The sequence below is a fragment of the Nilaparvata lugens genome, chromosome 5 (assembly GCF_014356525.2).
Source record: "Nilaparvata lugens isolate BPH chromosome 5, ASM1435652v1, whole genome shotgun sequence".
Taxonomy (NCBI): domain Eukaryota; kingdom Metazoa; phylum Arthropoda; class Insecta; order Hemiptera; family Delphacidae; genus Nilaparvata; species Nilaparvata lugens.
Window position 1 is genome coordinate 3,470,385 of NC_052508.1, and position 18,740 is coordinate 3,489,124.

The window sequence follows — 18,740 nt, forward strand, 5'->3', positions numbered from 1 at the left end:
TTGAAATTTATAGTCAAGGTCAAGTTCAGCAATTGGAATAATTTATAATGCTCTGAAATAAAACTTTAACAGAAAAGACAAAAGCAAACATATAACATGATAGAGCCAATATTGACGTATGGATCTGAGATGTGGGTCATGGATCATAGACATTCTGCAAAATTTCTTGCCGCGTAAATGATGTATTAGAGATGATGCGCAGGTCTATCACTATTGGATAAAGTTGGGAATCAATAGTAATAAAAGAGCGGATGAATGTGGAAGAAAATATACTAATGGCCGGTTTCCGAGCTCGGGATTTAGCTAAGTTCTAGACTTTAAACAGCTGGTAGCTAAGTTCTAGACTTTAAACAGCTGGAGACAGAAAATTGGCTTTCTGAAACGGGGCGAAGTTCATATTTTCTCTTTTCTATAATTGTAAACGTTTTCCCTTGACGAAATAAAACATTCCTAAATAATGCTGAAACTTTACACTATTATCTTTAAACTTTATGTTATTTTGTGTCCAATTTTCTATTTTGTCGAAATTTAATTCAATAGTGCGACGCCCCGTATTGGAAAGCTAATTTTCTGACTCCAGCTGTTCAAAGTCTGGAACTTAGCTAAATCCCCCGCTCGGAAACCGGCTCTAAGTAGCATTGGTACTAGCCAAGTAGAGTGGTATGGCCACCTACATCGAATGAATACGGAGAGAATACCATTGAGAGTCTTTGAATGGACTCCAAACCAGCATCAAAAGCGAGGCAGGCCAAGGAAAATATGGATGGTTCAAAAAGAGATGGAATGCATAGGTTTGCGAGAAGATGACTGAAAAGATAAGAAGTGAAACGAAGGCTTAGGGGATACGACACTAAGTTGCAAAATCTTCCAAAAATTGAAATATAAGAATAGTGGACTATTCTCCATTCGTCCATACAATGAGTGCATCATCAAAATGATAGGGAGAGAAAAAATGAGGTAACCTTGTGCTATTCCTCTCCCAGATTTGGTGTTAATTTGGTTTTGTGTCATTAGTATTCCTGTTGCATTCATTCTATATTGTTTGCTTAGTAGCTATTTTATGACAATAAGTAATCTTGACTTGCCAGTTTTGGTTGTTTTCAGGTATTAGAATAAGACTATATGTCATTTTTATTCTTTTTACGATCTCTCTGTCTGTTTAGATATTTTTTAACAATAAATTTGATGTGTTTGTTTGCAGGCATTGCGGTTATGTGGGTAGTGGTTCTGGTGCTGGTGGCACTCCCCCTGGTGCCCAGTTGCCGAATTTCCGAGTTCTCCTGCCGCAACGGACGCTGCGTGCGTCCCGACGCATATTGCGACGGCAACAACGACTGCGGCGACGAGTCCGACGAACCCCGTCAGTGCACAGGTTCGTGAAATTTCATCACATCCGACTCATATAAATCAAAAATCTATCTATGAAACCTTGCGTAAGCCAGTGGGATAGGTTGCCGTCACCGTTAAATTTTAACCTTTCAACCACGGCTTGAAAATTGTCCCGCTCCCGTCGCCATCAATCAAGGCTTTTGTAAATTTCCAAAACAACTAGACAATAGAAGCAAAGAAGATGGAATTTCAAGAATACAAGAGTTTAGTCCATATTCAAGAACTTTACTTCATCATTAACTTCTGAAAGTGAGACGTAAGCTTCAGCCAATAGATTTCTAAACATTTGAATCAATATTATCAGTGTTTATTATGTCTATCTTTTCATCCCCTACTTGAGAGAAAAAGGCTGCCCAATTGGAGTGGAAACAAAGAAGCGATAATTTTTAGTGTTTTGGGAATAACTAGAGAGGTATCGTACGGAACCTATGAGAGAATCAACACCCTTTAGCGAAAATTTGTATTTATCAATCAACCAATAGTAATTATTTTATTCAATTCAACACAATATACATAACATTTTATTCTGGCTTGTTGAAGTTGAATATTTGCGCTGTTACTAATAATATTCATTCCTCAAAAGACACACTTAAGATCATTTGTCAAGTTGATAGACATCCCAATATTTATATTTATCAATATTTTTCGCTTGATATTCAAATTTAAAATACTATTGCAAACGAAATATTCTAAATTTGGGTGATAATTTAAGATTACAGACTCGGAGTAAATGTGGAGAAATGTGTTAGAAACACATAGAAATGCAAACCAGGCTTCACACAAGGGCTGATATCGATTGTAAGCATCGATATATTATACGCTAATATTATACAAGTTGTGTGACTGTTTCTAAATAGCACCATGGAATAATCAATCTGGATTATTGATCCTTTGGTGACACTTATTAATGATATTGGGAAATTTTTCTCGTTAGTATGGTTTAAAGTAGTTTAATAAATACTACTCGAAGTGATCCGTTATTCACAATTCCGCTCGAATTTAATATAACCTCCAAAAACTTGAAGGCGTCTCCGGTCACCTAACTCAAAAGATCTCTCACTCCATTCTGAGACTTCAACTGAAAATCACAAGAGAATAGGAGTAGGATATAAGATGAACGTCTTGATGAAAGTGTTAAGAGAGGATTGCGTATAAATTTGCATGGAAAACAGATTTCACTCGGAATTTAGAAGTTTGATAATTTTATTTAAAATTCATAAGATCATTGATTTGCATGAGGGGGAGTGGGAATAAGTTTTGGTACAGTGCTCACAGCAGAGGTGGAGATAGAAGAGAGAAGACTTCGTTTGCTGTTTGAAATGAGAGGAAGAGATGCTAAATCTTGTACGCTTCGCTGGCTGGGCTCTCCGCACGTTTTCGTTCCCCCTCCCCCCTCACCGTGAACTTGGAAACCGTTTTTCTTTTCCATGGAAAATCCTTATTCTCTCTGCAGGATATATATTCCTTCATGCCCACAAAGAAGTAATCTCGATTTAAAATGAATCTCTATATTCTTTTTGTGATTTAGTGTGCCCACTTTTCCTACCCAGATTTTCTCAAGTTCCAATTGAATTACGTGTGCTATGGCGATTCTGGACGACCTGGAATCATCGATTCGGAAACTTCACCTTTTTCACACCATTGTGACTTGAGACATATCGTACTCTACTGCAACTGAAGCACGCAAATATATAATTCATAAATATGAATACAAGATGCTCATGCATGTGGATTGTATGGTTGGGTAAGAGAGTCTCTCAAACCCAAATTTTTATCATCGCCTAGCCAACTTCTATCAAATCCTTAAAAACTTATGAAATTATGAAATAGAATAATGATTAAGTGGAAAAACTGTAGTATTTGACGATATATGTGTGTTTCTATTTCATTATGGAACGGTTCTACAACATCGACAGTGACTCAGTCGAATTTTTAACTTGAAATTGATGATTGGGGTTTAAGCACACATTTGTACTTTTCTCATAAGAGTTGCTTCAGATTTTAGCACATTAGTATTTTTTCTATAGAAGGTGATTCGGGAATGCCGAGCATAGAATCACACTCGATCATTGAGATCTATTGCAAAAAAATGCTACATCCTATTGAGATATATCGCATAAAAAGTAAAAGGAGTTGAATGTAATCCACTACCTTATTATAATCATAACTGAATTAAATGCAAGCTTTAGTAAAAGAGTAAAGTGTCTGGAAACAGGTATTTTTCCGATTCACTTTTCACCAATATTTTTACTCGTGCAATTTACAATTATATGGGGGGAAGAATCTTGCTTGTATCGAGATTTGAATTGTTGGTTCCCTGCGTTCATTCATTTTGCTTAGCTAATCGTACAATGACAAGTTGATTTTGCTCATCGTGACTATGGAGATTATCCTATTTGCTGATAAAAAACTTTATAAAAATTCAATCTGAATTTGAATTTTATGAGTAAAAAATCAAATACCCCAGATATTCCGATAATCTCTCGAGAACAACCAATACACCTTTTGATTCATCTGGTGGCTTACTTTGCCGAACAATGTGCTGAGGAAGTCCTTCTTTACTTCAAAAGGTCTTGTGACCATTTCAAAAGAAGAGCATAGGCAGGCTACTGTGGGCTACAGTCCCATCAATTCCTCCTGTCGAGTCTGTGAAACTCGCCAAAATAACACAGTGGCATTATTTTCTTATTTCTATTGAATGGCCTTTTTTCAGTATTCCGGTTCCAATTCAAAATCAATAGCTCACTCTCTTGTATTGCTAATACGAATTGGCTGCTATTGTTGGAGATTTCCTCATACAATGGATTTTTAACAATGTGCTTTTTGATTCACTGAAAACATTTTTCGTTGTGAGGGAAATTGTAGCTTCAGATGTATTTCCCTTGCTGCTTTGGGAAACGCATTTCATCTACGTTTTTAGAAAGGGAAAAATGATCTCTGATAGAGCGGTTGTTTGAATCAATTGAACAATTTCAATAATCGCTACCGTATTTTTACTCATGAATGAGTATGAAGAAGTACATGGTGATGAACAAGAGTTATTGTGAGTTTATTATGACACTTTTTTAAAAGTGTTTATTGTTATGTGGTATGTCGGTCCCACATCCCACATGCGATTGTGGTTCGTCTGCAACCGCCCGAAAGTGATAAATATTTCTAACCATCATAGAGGGTTGCATCAATAATTATTATCAACCCGATTAGTTTGACACGATGTTTGACCCAAGTCGGTCAACTATTCTGAGTATTTACACAGTACTGACTGATCCCAGCTTAGTTTTGCTTTCGCGTGGTGCAAACTAAAATAAGGTGCCAAAGCTATGTTTTGGAGTGATGTGCTGATTGGGAGGTAATAAAGAAAATCTTGTATTGGAAAAGTATAAGAAACTGGGCATTCTTCAAATGTGCAAACACCTATCAAGATTTATTGATTTGTGTAAAGTAAAGCTTTATAAGAATAAATTCTATGTATCATATCAATCACGTCTATGGATATTGAGCTGAGGGTGAGTAGCTTAATTAATAAGATTGTTTTTCTCAAATTGATAGCTATTTCTTATAAAAGAGTGAGGGAGTAATACATTGGAGCACAGAGGAGAGAGCTCTATAATTATTTTTTTTCTTTTTTTGTGATTGGAATGATAAGAGAGTTATATATTGGAGTTTGAGTATAAAGATGAGAGTAAGACGAAGAGTGAAGAGATAAGAGAAACATGTTCAAACAAGAAAAGAAAGAAAGAAAGGAAGATTGTTAATCTGATTGGAAAAAATGTTTCCAATACTGGTTATTCTATAAGAATCGGCCCCGAAAATACTTACAGGTCGAATACGACTGACTACATAATTAGTCATTATTATTCTACAAGAAAACAAGTGCACAAGGGGAAAGAGCATCAGTTCGTAAACAAGCATTTGTTAAAGATAGCAAAACTCTTAATGAGACATCAAACTGGAGTCTGGAGTGTTCCCCCTTCCCCATCAACGAGTTCCAGAAAATAATGTCCTGACGATGATAGACGAAGCGTTCAGTCAACGTCATTCAAGATATTTCCGCTTTTGTGCGGGCAAAGCATCTAAACGCCTGTGAAATTCAGAATTCTTGTAATAAAGGAAATGAGTTTCTGTCTTCCCTCGTTAAAAAGAGCTGAACTCCTGCCGTCCGTGTTAATTTGGCATCTCATCCACTCGCTCACAATCACCTTCTAGTTCGCAGCACTGCAACTTGATAGCACTTCACAAATCTTGCAAATTAATGAGGTGGAAGCACTTCAATTGAATTCCAATGGAACGGAATCTCGATGTCTGAATATTTTCAAAGAAATTCCTGTCTTTCGTCGGTTGGTAAATGTTTTGCTTATTTGAATCACAAAGTGAATGATAGACAACAACGTTGATGCAAAATGCCGAACTCATCTAGTACATGTCTCACCACATTCATTCACTCATTGCTATCACTTCATAGAACACCGTTTGGGCACAATCTCTTCTGAGCAATGTATTACAGCTGTATACATACAACTGTACAACTGTAGAGCGTACAGCTACAAATATTGTGTAAAACAGTTGTAGAAAGGCTAGAAACTGTAAACAATATTGTATAGCACACTGGCGGTAGTGTACGTGATAATCGCCTATGGCTGTTTTACACATCGCCAATTGGCGAGACAGTTGTCTTTGGACAATATTATTGTATGTATACGTATTGTATGTGGACAATTATTGCCCAAGGATAACTGTCTCGCCAATTGGCGATGTGTAAACTAGGCACGGTAGGTTTATTGAATTGAGTACAGTAAAGTGAATAAATTCATTTCAATTGAATTGAGTATTTGTCTGTTTGATACACTCCATGAGTATCACATAGCACTTTCTACAAAACTTATTTATGTAATATACTGTGGAAGCTCCAAAACTAAAATTGTCACGTAACAGATAAGTTATGGATTTATAGGTCAATTAATTAAAACTCCAGGCAATATTTGGTTTCAATGACTTAATCGGAATAGTTTATCTTGCATACAGTAAGTTCATAACTCTAATACTAGGTTGAATTCATTCATATCGAGTCAAAAATTTCATGTTTCAATTTCATAGTTGAGACTAGATTGATTTTTCTTCTTGTACTTCAAAAACTCAAGTGCTTTCCAATGTAAAAATTGAACTGTTGATACGTTGTTGTATTTTCGTTACGTGAAGCTAGCCAAAAAGTTGAATGAGTTACACATGAAGAATGGTGAAATTCTTCCATCTGTATAGGTTGCCTTGTTTAGTCCACAAATATCATCCAGGAGTACAACATATAAAGTCAACACATAAAAATATACAACATATAAATACAACTTATAAATACAACATACAAATAGTATAAATATTATGAGTACAACATATAAATATACTCAACACTATTCAAGTAGTTGAGTTACAGTGATTTTTAGAAGTGGAAGAAATAAGAAATGAACATTATTACACGAACAAATTGCTCCATTGTGCTTTGTATATCCGGTATTCAAATTTATGCACACTTCTCTGCGTAAACTCCCAGTTTTGTAATTAGAGGCATAGAGAAGGATTTTTTTCAGTGCAAAGAGCAAGATTTCCAGCAGGTGGTGAAAGGGTCTGCTGTGTTAAGTAGGTGGTTGGGTGGAGGAGGGAGGTGGGATTAAAAGTCACCACGCTCGTTTGCTGTCGAGAAGAAAGACGAGGAACAGGGTGATGATGAGGGTAGGATGGGGAGAGTAAGGGAACAGAAGAAGAGGAGACGGTGGAGGTGGTGGAATTTGTGAACGCAGGCTACTTAAGAGCTGAAATTCCTCCAGGGTGAATTATCTGATGCTCGTTTGTTACTTGCTTAAACTTGAACGATATTTTCCAACATAGAGCAAACCACAGAGTTTCACTGGTGCTGTTTAGCACACTTGATGCACTTACTTGTTCACCTTGTCTCAATAGACCCGCAACACTTTTCAGCTGCTTAATCGCCTCTGGGTTTACTCGAGGAATCAACCTGTCAGTTCAAACAGAACTAAAGTTCAGAGTGAGAAAGGAAAATCGTGTGACTTATTTCCTGCTTATAATTTCAACGTGTTGAGCTGCCTTATGAAAGGAATATCCAAATCGACACCTTAAAAACAATTAGAAATATTACATTCTATAGGAATTCAATTAGAAAAATCGGCATAACCTTCAACTTCAATTATTTTATTTTTTAATTGTGAACCAATCAAATTTTGACATTACAATCTCGTTCACTCCACGTAAGCATGAATTGAACTTTTTAGAAGTGCTTCCCCTAACTGTTATGATCCATAATATTTCCTTCTGGTGATTATTTCTATGAATTACACAAACTATTATGTTGATCTACATTTTTCCCCTTTTGACTCTAGTAGAATCATATTCTTTGAATAGTTATAATTCCTACCGATTATTATGAGGTCAACCGATCATGATTTCAAAGTTAGTTCTAGAAAGTGAATAGTCGAAGTGGATAGTTCTATATTACAAACCAGACAGGAGAGTTGGCAATCGACTCTTGAAACTTGGTGTAATATAGTGAGGTCTCACTCCATCTATGGAACCTTTTTCATCCCCAGGAAGTAAAGTGCACGAACAACTTCGCAAAATGCCTGTGACAAAAATTCACTTCAAAAGTGTTTATTCAGTTAGCAAACTATGACAACAATTTCCCGGGGTCTTTTTTTAATAATTTTTGTTTTATCATTTCGCTTACTTTCCCTCTCGAGTTCGGAAAAGTAGGAGAAAGTTTCGCTGTAATATTAATACGAAAGTAACGGGGTAAATAAAAAGATAGCTTTCAAGCAGCGGCAGATTGAAACAACAAAAAAGTTGATCAAAGAGCGCCTTCCTCGCCAAGGGTACTTGGCGATCCTTCCACACGGTCGACCGAGTCCACCGTCCACTCCTTTATCTTCACTATAAATTCAGAACAGACGATGACGCCTTTACTCTTTATTACACTTTTGTTCAACTCCTCTGCTTGCAGTTGTAGGAATCGTATACTTAAATGCACAAACGATTACCTCGAAAACTGCAAACGTTTTTTATCGTCCCATTCAAATGGATAAAAGGTCTCGTGTCTCGGAATATATTGTTTATTTATGTTGAATTGCTGCTAATTTTCACCATCCTTTGGATTAATTTTCAATCCTCCATGTTAATCCATCGATGAAGAGAGAAGAGACGTCTACGCTATCTGAAAGGCACTAACAGAACGAAATATACAATGGTAATCTATTCTGTTTCTTTATGACCAGATAGTTGTGATTGTTTGCATTGCTTCAATTTGATGAGTGATTGCAACTCTGTTAATTTGAAAGTTCTAGCATACATAATATTCTTATTTTGGAAAAATTTTTGATGGATTGAAAATAGAATAACATTTTGGCCTGCTGATAATCAAGAAAGGATTAATTTTGAATTTAGTATGTTGTCTCTCTTTCAATCATAGTTATTATTCTCCAATAAATAAGGTTCATTGAAATGAAATTTAATGATACATTCATTTTTTGTTCTGTTGTTGGCATTAATGATCTAAAAGGATTGGAGATTTGATGGCTTCTATGTGAGAGACTTTCATTACACATCTATTTAGGACAAGTTGATTACCTAGATTTATTCATAAAGATATTTGAAAGGTTAGACATAGGCTGTTGTGATCGAATCTACACATAAGAGTGAAAACATGAAATAATTAAAATACGGAAATGACTGGATGTGGTAAGTCATCAACCCTAGTAGGATACTGGAAAAAGTCACTGGTTTTGTATAGTTAAGGACAGTTATTATTAACGCAGAATAGAGTTGAGTCGGTAGCTAGGTCTACTAGTTGTGAATCCCTTCTTCTCTCCCCTATTCACTCCAGCCAGGATGGAGAAAATACCCACTAGTTAAGAATTATGAGTAAGTAAAATTATGAGTAATTATGAGTAAGAAGTAATAAGTAGTATTATTAAGAGTGAATCCTATATTCTTCTCTATTCATCCATCATGCAGTGGCAGGAAATAGTAACTAGTAGAGGATATTCATCCAGGTAGTAGTAAAACATTTTTATTCTCAACTCCAACATACCACAAGAAATCTTATTATCAATAGAAGTATTTGTGTTGAGAGCTGCCAGTGTTGAATAATATGGAAAGATATTGTTTGCAGGAAAGTGAGTTGGAGCAGGTTTGGTGTGTTGAAGGATGGATTAGGTGCCGCGGCTCGTGTGAGAGGAAGGGAGAGACGTAGGGCCTTCGTGTGAGAGGAAGGGAGAGACAGTGAGCCACTACATCATGCCGGGTTTCTCATAGAGTAGTATTTCTCCTGCCAGAGGAAAGAGCCCGAGTGAAATGTTTGTTTTGACAACAGATGGCGCGCCAATTTAACCTTCAGTCTTAGGCGTCTTCTCCTGAGCACTGAGCACGGCCTCCGTCCAATAACAGTGAAGAAGCGGAAAACAAGCTAAGCTATACGAGTGCGTTACTTCGAGATTTATTTCGATTTCCGCTAGGCTATCAAAATATCGTGCAGCGCTTCAACTTTAATTGCAATGAAATCGGTCAAGGAAACAGTCGATGTGTCATCTTATCCTGGAAACATTGCTCAGTGTTGGATAGTTTATTGGATTTGTGATAAAGTGAATCGTATGTTGACAGTTTTATTCATATTTTATTAAAGGTGAATAAACATCATAACATCTCCTTCAGATAAAGTAGAAATCTCAAATCATAAACACATAATATTAATGGACTCTTTGATTGTCTAGCATGTAATAAGGAAATAATGAAATCAGAGGAGAGGACTGTTGGGAAATTGACATCAGGTAGTATTGTATGTAGAATTGATGCTTTCCTCAGTAGAGCAATGAGAAAGATGTTGCCAAATACATTGAGATTGTTTTGCGCAATGGATCTCAATTGAGTTCTCAAGGGTGGAATCAATATAGGAAAAAGTGGGTAAAAAGATGTAGGCGTGAATGCCAATCAGTCCTGTCCAGTGTGGAGAAATGCAAAATCGGGTCCACTCTGTGATATGAGGGTTTACATAAGCCAATTATCTAGCATCTTAGTTTATACGGAGATTGATCACGGTTTGAACCTGGAATGAAACACATTATAATGAATCTGACCATTATGTAATCGTGTGAGAGTGAGAGGGAGACAGAAGGGATTAGCGTTGATTAGCGTTGAACGTAGATGGTGTATATTCCTTTAGTGCAAATGTGTACTGAATCAAGTGACTTTATTCCGTTATAGTCTCACTTAGTGGTAACTTTCCAACTTGAAATGCATGTATCAGAAGCCAGTGATACCAATCACATCCACTCAGTGTATGCATTAAATCAGAGAGATAGGTTGCTGGCGGAGGAATCTGGGTCAAGATGGAAACTTTGCCCCGACCAAAGCAGCAAGCAAGTTTGTGAGTCAGTGCTATGCTGCATAGCAGGCAAGACTTGGCAACGACGTCGCTTTGATAATTTATCTTTTTTTTTGTGCGACCTCTCTTCATTCGCATCTCCGCAACCACGTGTCCTTGCAGGCCATAAATCACTATCCGGCACATAAAATTCAATTGCAGCAGAAAAGCGTTTTGACGAATAGTAAGGATAGGAGTGTTAGGAGGATAAGGATATGAAAGGACTGTTATGGAGATTGGGCTAGGATAGAAGTGCTATTAGTATAAGGTTATGATAAGAGTGTTTTGAGAATAGCATATTAATTATATGAGAATAAGAAATGGATGAGAATGGAGGAGTAGTTTAAAAAAAATCTGGTGTGGCGCACTCACAAAACTTTCCTTGCCGTTATGAAAATTGATCACCTGACGCTAGTGTTCCCGCGCATCTCAAGTCTACTATTCAAAGATTTGAGCCAGCTGGTGACAGGGCAATAACGCTGGAGACACACGAGGTCTGCTATCTCTTCATAGTGAATGATTTAATAGAATCAACAATAATTTGCAATTGAATAATCACATTTTCTCGAATTTAAAGCTTATTTTCAATTTTAGGTGAAAATGTTACTGAACATTAATTGTAGAGATTTTCATGCTCAATCTACTCCACTTGATTTTTTTTCAATATCTGAAGCCTGATAATTGGGAATATATCTGCATTGATGGGGCGGAGCTCCTGAAATTTTTACAGATATGGGACTTGTGGCAGTTGATAGAGCACACACACACACACACACACACACACACACACCACACACACACACACACACACACACACACACACACACACACACACACACCACACACACACACACACACACACACACACACACACCACACACACACACACACACACACACACCACACACACACACACACACACACACACACACACACACACACACACACACACACTCACACACATACAGACCAACAATACCCAAAAACCTGTTTTTTCAGGGGACCTTGAAACGTATAGAAATTTAGAAATTGGGGTACCTTAATTTTTTTCGGAAAGCAATACTTTCCTTACCTATGGTAATAGGGCAAGGAAAGTAAAAATGATAAGATAGGAGTGTGAATAGGCGAAGAATCTCTTTCATGATAGAGAATCAATGAGATAGTTAGGGAAAAAGGGAACATAAGAAGAATAAGGATTCCTTAGAAATAAGGGAACAGGATAAGGATAGAAAATGCGGCTATGGAATCAGGAGGAGTGTTGTAAGGAGAGGCTGTTGTGAAGATTAATTTTTTTATTTATTATTTAATTCTTATATTTCTATATTTATTATTGAGTTTTTCTGTATTTGATGTGGTGCTGTTTGAAGAGAATTAACTAAGAGCTAGCCTACTCGGCCTCTTACTGGGTATTTGCCCTCTACTTGGCTTACTTGTCCTCCTCTATAATAGAATAACTTCGAATTTGAGACTTCACGCCAAAATCTTCGAAGTTTCTGAAATTAAATCTCTCATTTCCCTTACCATATTCATGCTTTTCTCACAAACTTATTCTTATCATTAGTAACATTTTAAGACATCTTTTAAGACCAATGTTGAATTTATCGTCTTCCCATGGTTGATGGCAAGTCATGATTTGTCAAGATTGTGGGATTATTATACACAGACTTACAAGGAAAAGCTTCAAACTCAATTTCATCACTCATACTTCCTGGAACAGTTTTAGTTACTCCATCATACACAGCATCTCTACAGACAGGCACCATGCTGTTTCCTCAATATCAGATTGCGCCTTAAAGCCTGTCAAGTTACAACAGTCTATTCCTACATAATCATTATTACTTGAAATCTCCAACAAGATTTCGTCAGTATGTATCTGACAGCGCATATTAAATTATAATGCTGTATTTTAGGAAAAAGTGAAACTTGACTAAAGTGAAGGCTGTATCATTATTTTGCTTGATAACAAAGAATATTAGAAAAGCTTTTATATTAGCTTTGTTCGATTTCTCATATAAGTAAGTTTTATTTATTCTTCATTTATTAAGTAATAAGTAAAAAGAAATATAAACATATTTGCAAATTCTGCAGTTTAATTCGATACAGGACCATGGTTTCGTGACCACACACGTCACATTTTCAAGCTTACTAAGTTTATCTCATTATGGAACGGTTCTACAACATCGACAGTGACTCAGTCGAATTTTTAATAAGTAAAACTTTAATAACATAATATATTCCTTCTGAGACCAATGTAAACAAAGTTTTCTTTTGGAACGCACTGATGTATTTGCATATCTCAAATCGCCATAGAAATATTACTCTTAAATGCACTATATTTCAACCAGGCACTTCAATCTCGTTTTTCGAATGAAGTGCGGGAAAATGACATCTATGTTGAATTAGCCAAGGAATATGTCAATCAAACTCTGAAATTGGCCTAAAAATAAGAAAAAGGTACTAATAAATTGCGCTGACTTGAATTAGTGTAGTTCTCAAAATATTATTTTTAATAAAAAGTGATGAAAATATGATAAAATAATACTTATGATGAGAAAAAATTATTGAACTGTGTGTTAACTAACTGTGTTATAGTGTTTCTGATAAAAAAGTGATGAGCTCATGGTTATTTCATATGGTAATCCTCACAGTGACCGATATAAGGGTAGAATGTTGTGAATCCCCTACTTCTCGATGAGAACGGGATAGATAGTGAAGCTCCCCACAGCTTGGCAAGTTGAGGAACTTCGAGGAGAAGTTTCCAAGCATCCCACAGCCTAAGCTGATCCAAACAGATTATACATTTTGAGAATCATGTTAGCTAAGTGTGTGAGTGTTTAGCTCCATAAATAATCTGAAGACTGCTCAGCTCAGGGAGCAATTAAGAGATTTCGATTAGAGACAAGCAAGTCCTGTTATGCAACAGATGTTCAGGCTTCTCGGCTATTAAAGCATTATAAACTAATGGCTTCATCATCTTAAGGAAGCGATCTGGATACTTGATTGTTCAGAAGTGATCCACAATGCTGGTGATATGCTGTTGGAATCGTATTTTATTATCAAATGTTCAAATTGGAGTAGACTACACACTTGCTAAACATGTTCTTATTATTTGCTCATATAATTGACAGTTTTCAACTTGTACTCCGTGAAATAACCAAGTACATAATCATGGTTTCAAGTTCACAAAGTGAGTTTCTCGTCAAAATACTAAGTGATTGAGATCAGACTTCATAGTTTTGAAAGGGCATTGGAATTAATCGAAATCAATGACAGAATTGGTAGAAGTCCCATTGAGTTTTCAAACACCTCAAGTTTGACTCGCTTTGTGCTCTCAGCACATAACACTTCCTTTCCTTGAAATAGTTGAAGGATTTGCAGTTCATGTATTCCAACATCAGTAGATTTGCCATGCAGGGCCATGGTTACCTATTCCAGGTATTTTGGATTGGTGTTTGTCGAATTCCTTCAGAAACAACATGTCCAGCCTCTAGGCTACCAGACGACCTTGGAGACTTCGGAAATGGGATCGCAGGAAACGTTTTGCTAGGTTGAGTACAAGTGGGGCATGAAACCTTTTAGTGCTCAGTGGGATGTATGTCGTATTTGCAATGACAGTCATTTCGAACCAAAATGGCACAAATATTACGTTCAACATGTTGAAATATAATCCATTGATTGGATTGTTTTGGAGCATAATGAGATTTCTCTCTCTGTAAGAAATTTACATAGATATTTTTGTACTTTCAAAGTTGTATATTTGGGTAAAGGAGTGTTATATCTTCTGTGTTATTAATTTATATTCTTCATTCATTTGTGGATACAATTACAGTTCAAATTATAAATATGATTGCGGTAGAACAACAGGCTTGGCCCAAAATTATTCCACTTCCAAAGTTTGATAACATGACCAGAAATAGGTCATGTTATTACTGCTGAAAGTCCAATTTCCATCCAAAAATATATGAATGGAATTTTGAATTTTGAACGATTAAATCTGTCAATTTCCAGACGAATATTAAAATTATTTAATTGTTTTCTGTATTTTATTCCAGTTTGCAACCGAACGTATTACGGTGAAGTGGGAAAAACGTACCTACTCACTTTGGGAAAGCCGAGAGAAGAACGACTGCCTTTTCTATGCCACATCACATTCACTGCCAACGGTCATATGCACGGTCAATTAGTTCAGGTGAGGCTATTAATTTCTGATTCAATTCATCATAGAATGATAAATACATTGAGATTGATAACGATAGGGTAGATCTTCATTTGAACTCAGTGGACAAAAACAATCATGCATCACAAATGATTATAACAGAAACAATATTGCAGGATGAAGCAGTACCACTGAATCATCTTTGTCACATATTTGCCGCTAATAAAACATGCTTCCTTGAAGACACTCAACTTTGTTTATGAATATACAGATAAAGATTTTAAAAAATCTTTATTTAAAAGATTAATTTAAAAGATCTCATTTCAAAGATTATTTTTGAAGAATATCATTTTTATGATATTCAGTATTTAATAGTTTTTATAGCAGTTTTTAATAGCTGAATTCCCAAAAGCCCATATTCTTTTTGTCAAATTTTGTTAATTAAATTTTCAAGCTATTTAATTTAAGCTATTTATCAGATTTTAGTTGACAATTTTCACGTGAGCTGTACTGAAATCAACGTCTTTCAAAATTTGTACATTAGAGTATATGATTGTTTGGTTCCTTGGAATTTTCTGACTGACGAGTTAGAGTGTAGTTATTGATACAATACGTGATCATTGATGATACCACTACTTATTCGTTGATGCTTTTAACTTTAAATTCTCGGGGCATAAATAATTTGTAGGATCAATCATTGACTTTTCAACTATTGATACAATTTTCAATTAACCAAGTGGAAGATTTTGAGCAGCAGAATAGCTCCTTCAGCAACATTCTCCTGAATTGCCATGTGATAAATGAGCATTACTTAATATATTCCAGAATGATAAGACAGCTGTCACTTGCTGCAAACAATCTCCATTTTCCAACCTTTTATGTTTCTGTCCATGTCTTTTGTAATATCATTTCCCTCTCGTTTCACCAATCACGTTCATTTCTCTTCTTTAGTCTCACTGAATTCTCCTTCTTCCCACACAGTGGGAACATGCTGACATCTATTCATGAAATGATATGCGTTGACACTGACAAAGATATCCGTTCAGCTCTTATTCCTGAAGGAATGATTCTCCATCTAAGAAACGCTCAGAAGCATCAAAATCCAGAATACAAGTTCACAATTTCAATGTTATATATTGAATTAAAATAGCATTTTTTAGAACATTGAGTATGGATGTTAATATAGCCACTCAATTAGTGAATCTCTCTATAGGATGTGAATATAGATACACTAATGAAATGTTCAGTTTGGAATAATTTCAATGTTGTCTATGAGGAATAGGCAAACTAGGAATCCACATACAAGAAAAAAAAGGAAAGTAGAGAAAGTTCAAGAACTAAAAGAAAATATATTAGTTCATGCTCATATACTGATAATTTAATAAATCCCGTTGTATTAATCCATATTCCAACTGAAATTCAACTTCTTATAATAAGCGATTTTGAGACTGAATACAGTCCTTGTGACACTTCATGACTCCACCTACAGTCTCCTAACTGTTCGACAACGAGAAATATATCTAATGCGGAACTTAGCCAATAGGTACCAGCACTTGCTGGATGATAAATTTACTCTCGACTCGCCTTCCTCTTTTCTGATTGGACAACAATTTGAAACATTCCCAACTCTGAACTCTATCGAAAGGTGATAGCACTAACTGAAACATTTTCAAGCATTCTTGACTCTGCTTACTCTTTCTTGATTGGGCAACAGTTTGTATTCTAGCTCAAGTTTCGATATTTATGTGATTTTAAACTCTGCTAATAGGTAACAGAATTTTCTTGGTGATGAGTTCAAAAAGAAGCGTTGTCAATCCATTTATTGATTTCATTGAGAATCCTCATTCCCATTGGAAAACTTCACATTATCATACAATTTTATGAAGTGAAAATTTAATTGATGGCTAATGGGTTGTAAAAATTTGAACTCACAGAAGTAAACCAAAAGAGTTCCAGTCAATTTGAGTAATGCATCTACTACGTCATCGAAGGTATTTATAATCCGGCTGAAATATCGCAAATTATAGACACATGATTTAGTATCATCAATAAATTACGAGACTGGTTACATTCATCATACAACTCCACTTTGAACATCAATTAAATATCAACCACATAGTTCATTTATCCATACAATAACGTGATAAATGAGAAGAGTTCAGGTGAAACACATACGTACTTCTTCAGGTCTAACTTGTCAATTCTCACATCTCTGATAATTGCAGGTGTGGAATTGAAGTGGATCCTGGAGAATTGCAACAATAAGAGTATGAGGGAAATGATTGTGGAGGAGGGTTATTGGGAAGCTGCAAATAGCTATAGGTGTTGGCAACCGTATATGAAAGGACTGACTCATTCACTGGCTAATGAATTGGATTCTAGCTTACGATGGGAAGCTCGAAGCTGGTTATTCTGTCAAACTTATTGTATGTTGTAGGTACGCTACAAGCTTTCATTAGTGAGCACTATCTTTGATTAGTTTATTTCATATCGACAGGTTTCCTTAGGTACGACTAGGATCATGTGTTGTGATGCTTGTATGAAACACATAAATTAAACGTAAATATGTAATAATTCAAATTATTGAACACATAACTTTAAAACACATATTTAAATTTCCTTCAATTTCAAAATTGAAAAAATAGAATATAAAATCATGAACAAATAGGGTTCGAACCAAATTCATCAAGCAGTCGAATTTTATCTGCAATATTCTCAATTTAAAATAAACCTGGACTTATTTTATGGATAGAAATGAATTAATGTTTAAAATATTTTGGTCTTTGAAGTTTATCTCCAATTCTAAATTGGGTTGGACTGGATCTCTCCATTCGAGTAGCTAACAATGAGTATTAGAAGGTGTTGGAGTGAAATAAAAGTCAATATTTAATTTAGGTAGATTCTTCCTTTTTACTTTTCTTGCCCTATTACCATAGGTAAGGAAAGTATTGCTTTCCGAAAAAAATTAAGGTACCCAAATTTGTAAATTTCTATACGTTTCAAGCTCCCCTGAGTCCAAAAAAGTGGTTTTTGGGTATTGGTCTGTATGTGAGTGTGTGTGTGTGTGTGTGTGTGTGTGTGTGTGTGTGTGTGTGTGTGGTGTGTCATCTACGCAAAGTTTGATTTTAGATTCCCAATTATCAGGCTTCAGATACCATTTAAACAAAAAAAATTGAGTGAAAAAGATTGACCATTAAAATCTCTACAATTAATGTTCAGTAACATTTTCACCTAAAATTGAAAATAAGCTCGAAATTCGAGAAAATGTGATTATCCAATTGCAAACTATGAGCTACTGTTGATTCCATTGAATGATTCACTATGAAGAGATAGCAGACCTCGTATGTTTCTAGTGTTATTGTCCTGTCACCAGCTGGCTCAGATATTTGTTTGTAAATAGACTTGAGATGCGCGTGAACACTAGCGTCAGGTGTCAATTTTCATAACGGCAAGGAAAGTTGTGTGAGTGCGCCACACCAGATTTTTATGAATAGAAATAAATAATGTTTGAAATAATTGGGACTCTGAAGTTTATCTCCAATTTTAAATTGAGTTAGACTGGTCTCTCCTTCCGAGTAGCTAACAATGATTATTAGAAGGAGTTGGAGTGAATTTGAGTATATTTTCTGTTATCTGGACTCGTAGTCCAGATTGGACGGTTCCAATGATGGATCAAGTCGGTTAGACTATAGATACATTCATGATGTAATTACGTGAAATATCATATACTCAAGAGATATCTTATGTGGATATGATGAATGAGAGATATTAGGGTAA

General features: G+C 35.7%; 1 protein-coding gene across 1 annotated transcript in view; it reads left to right on the forward strand.

Moving 5' to 3' along the window:
- Positions 1–18,740, forward strand: part of LOC111043470 — a 149,531-nt gene that overhangs the window by 73,817 nt on the left and 56,974 nt on the right. The window contains 2 exon segments of the mRNA XM_039429342.1: positions 1,202–1,372; positions 14,860–14,996. Coding sequence (XP_039285276.1) covers positions 1,213–1,372; positions 14,860–14,996 — 297 coding nt within the window. The 5' untranslated portion in view covers positions 1,202–1,212.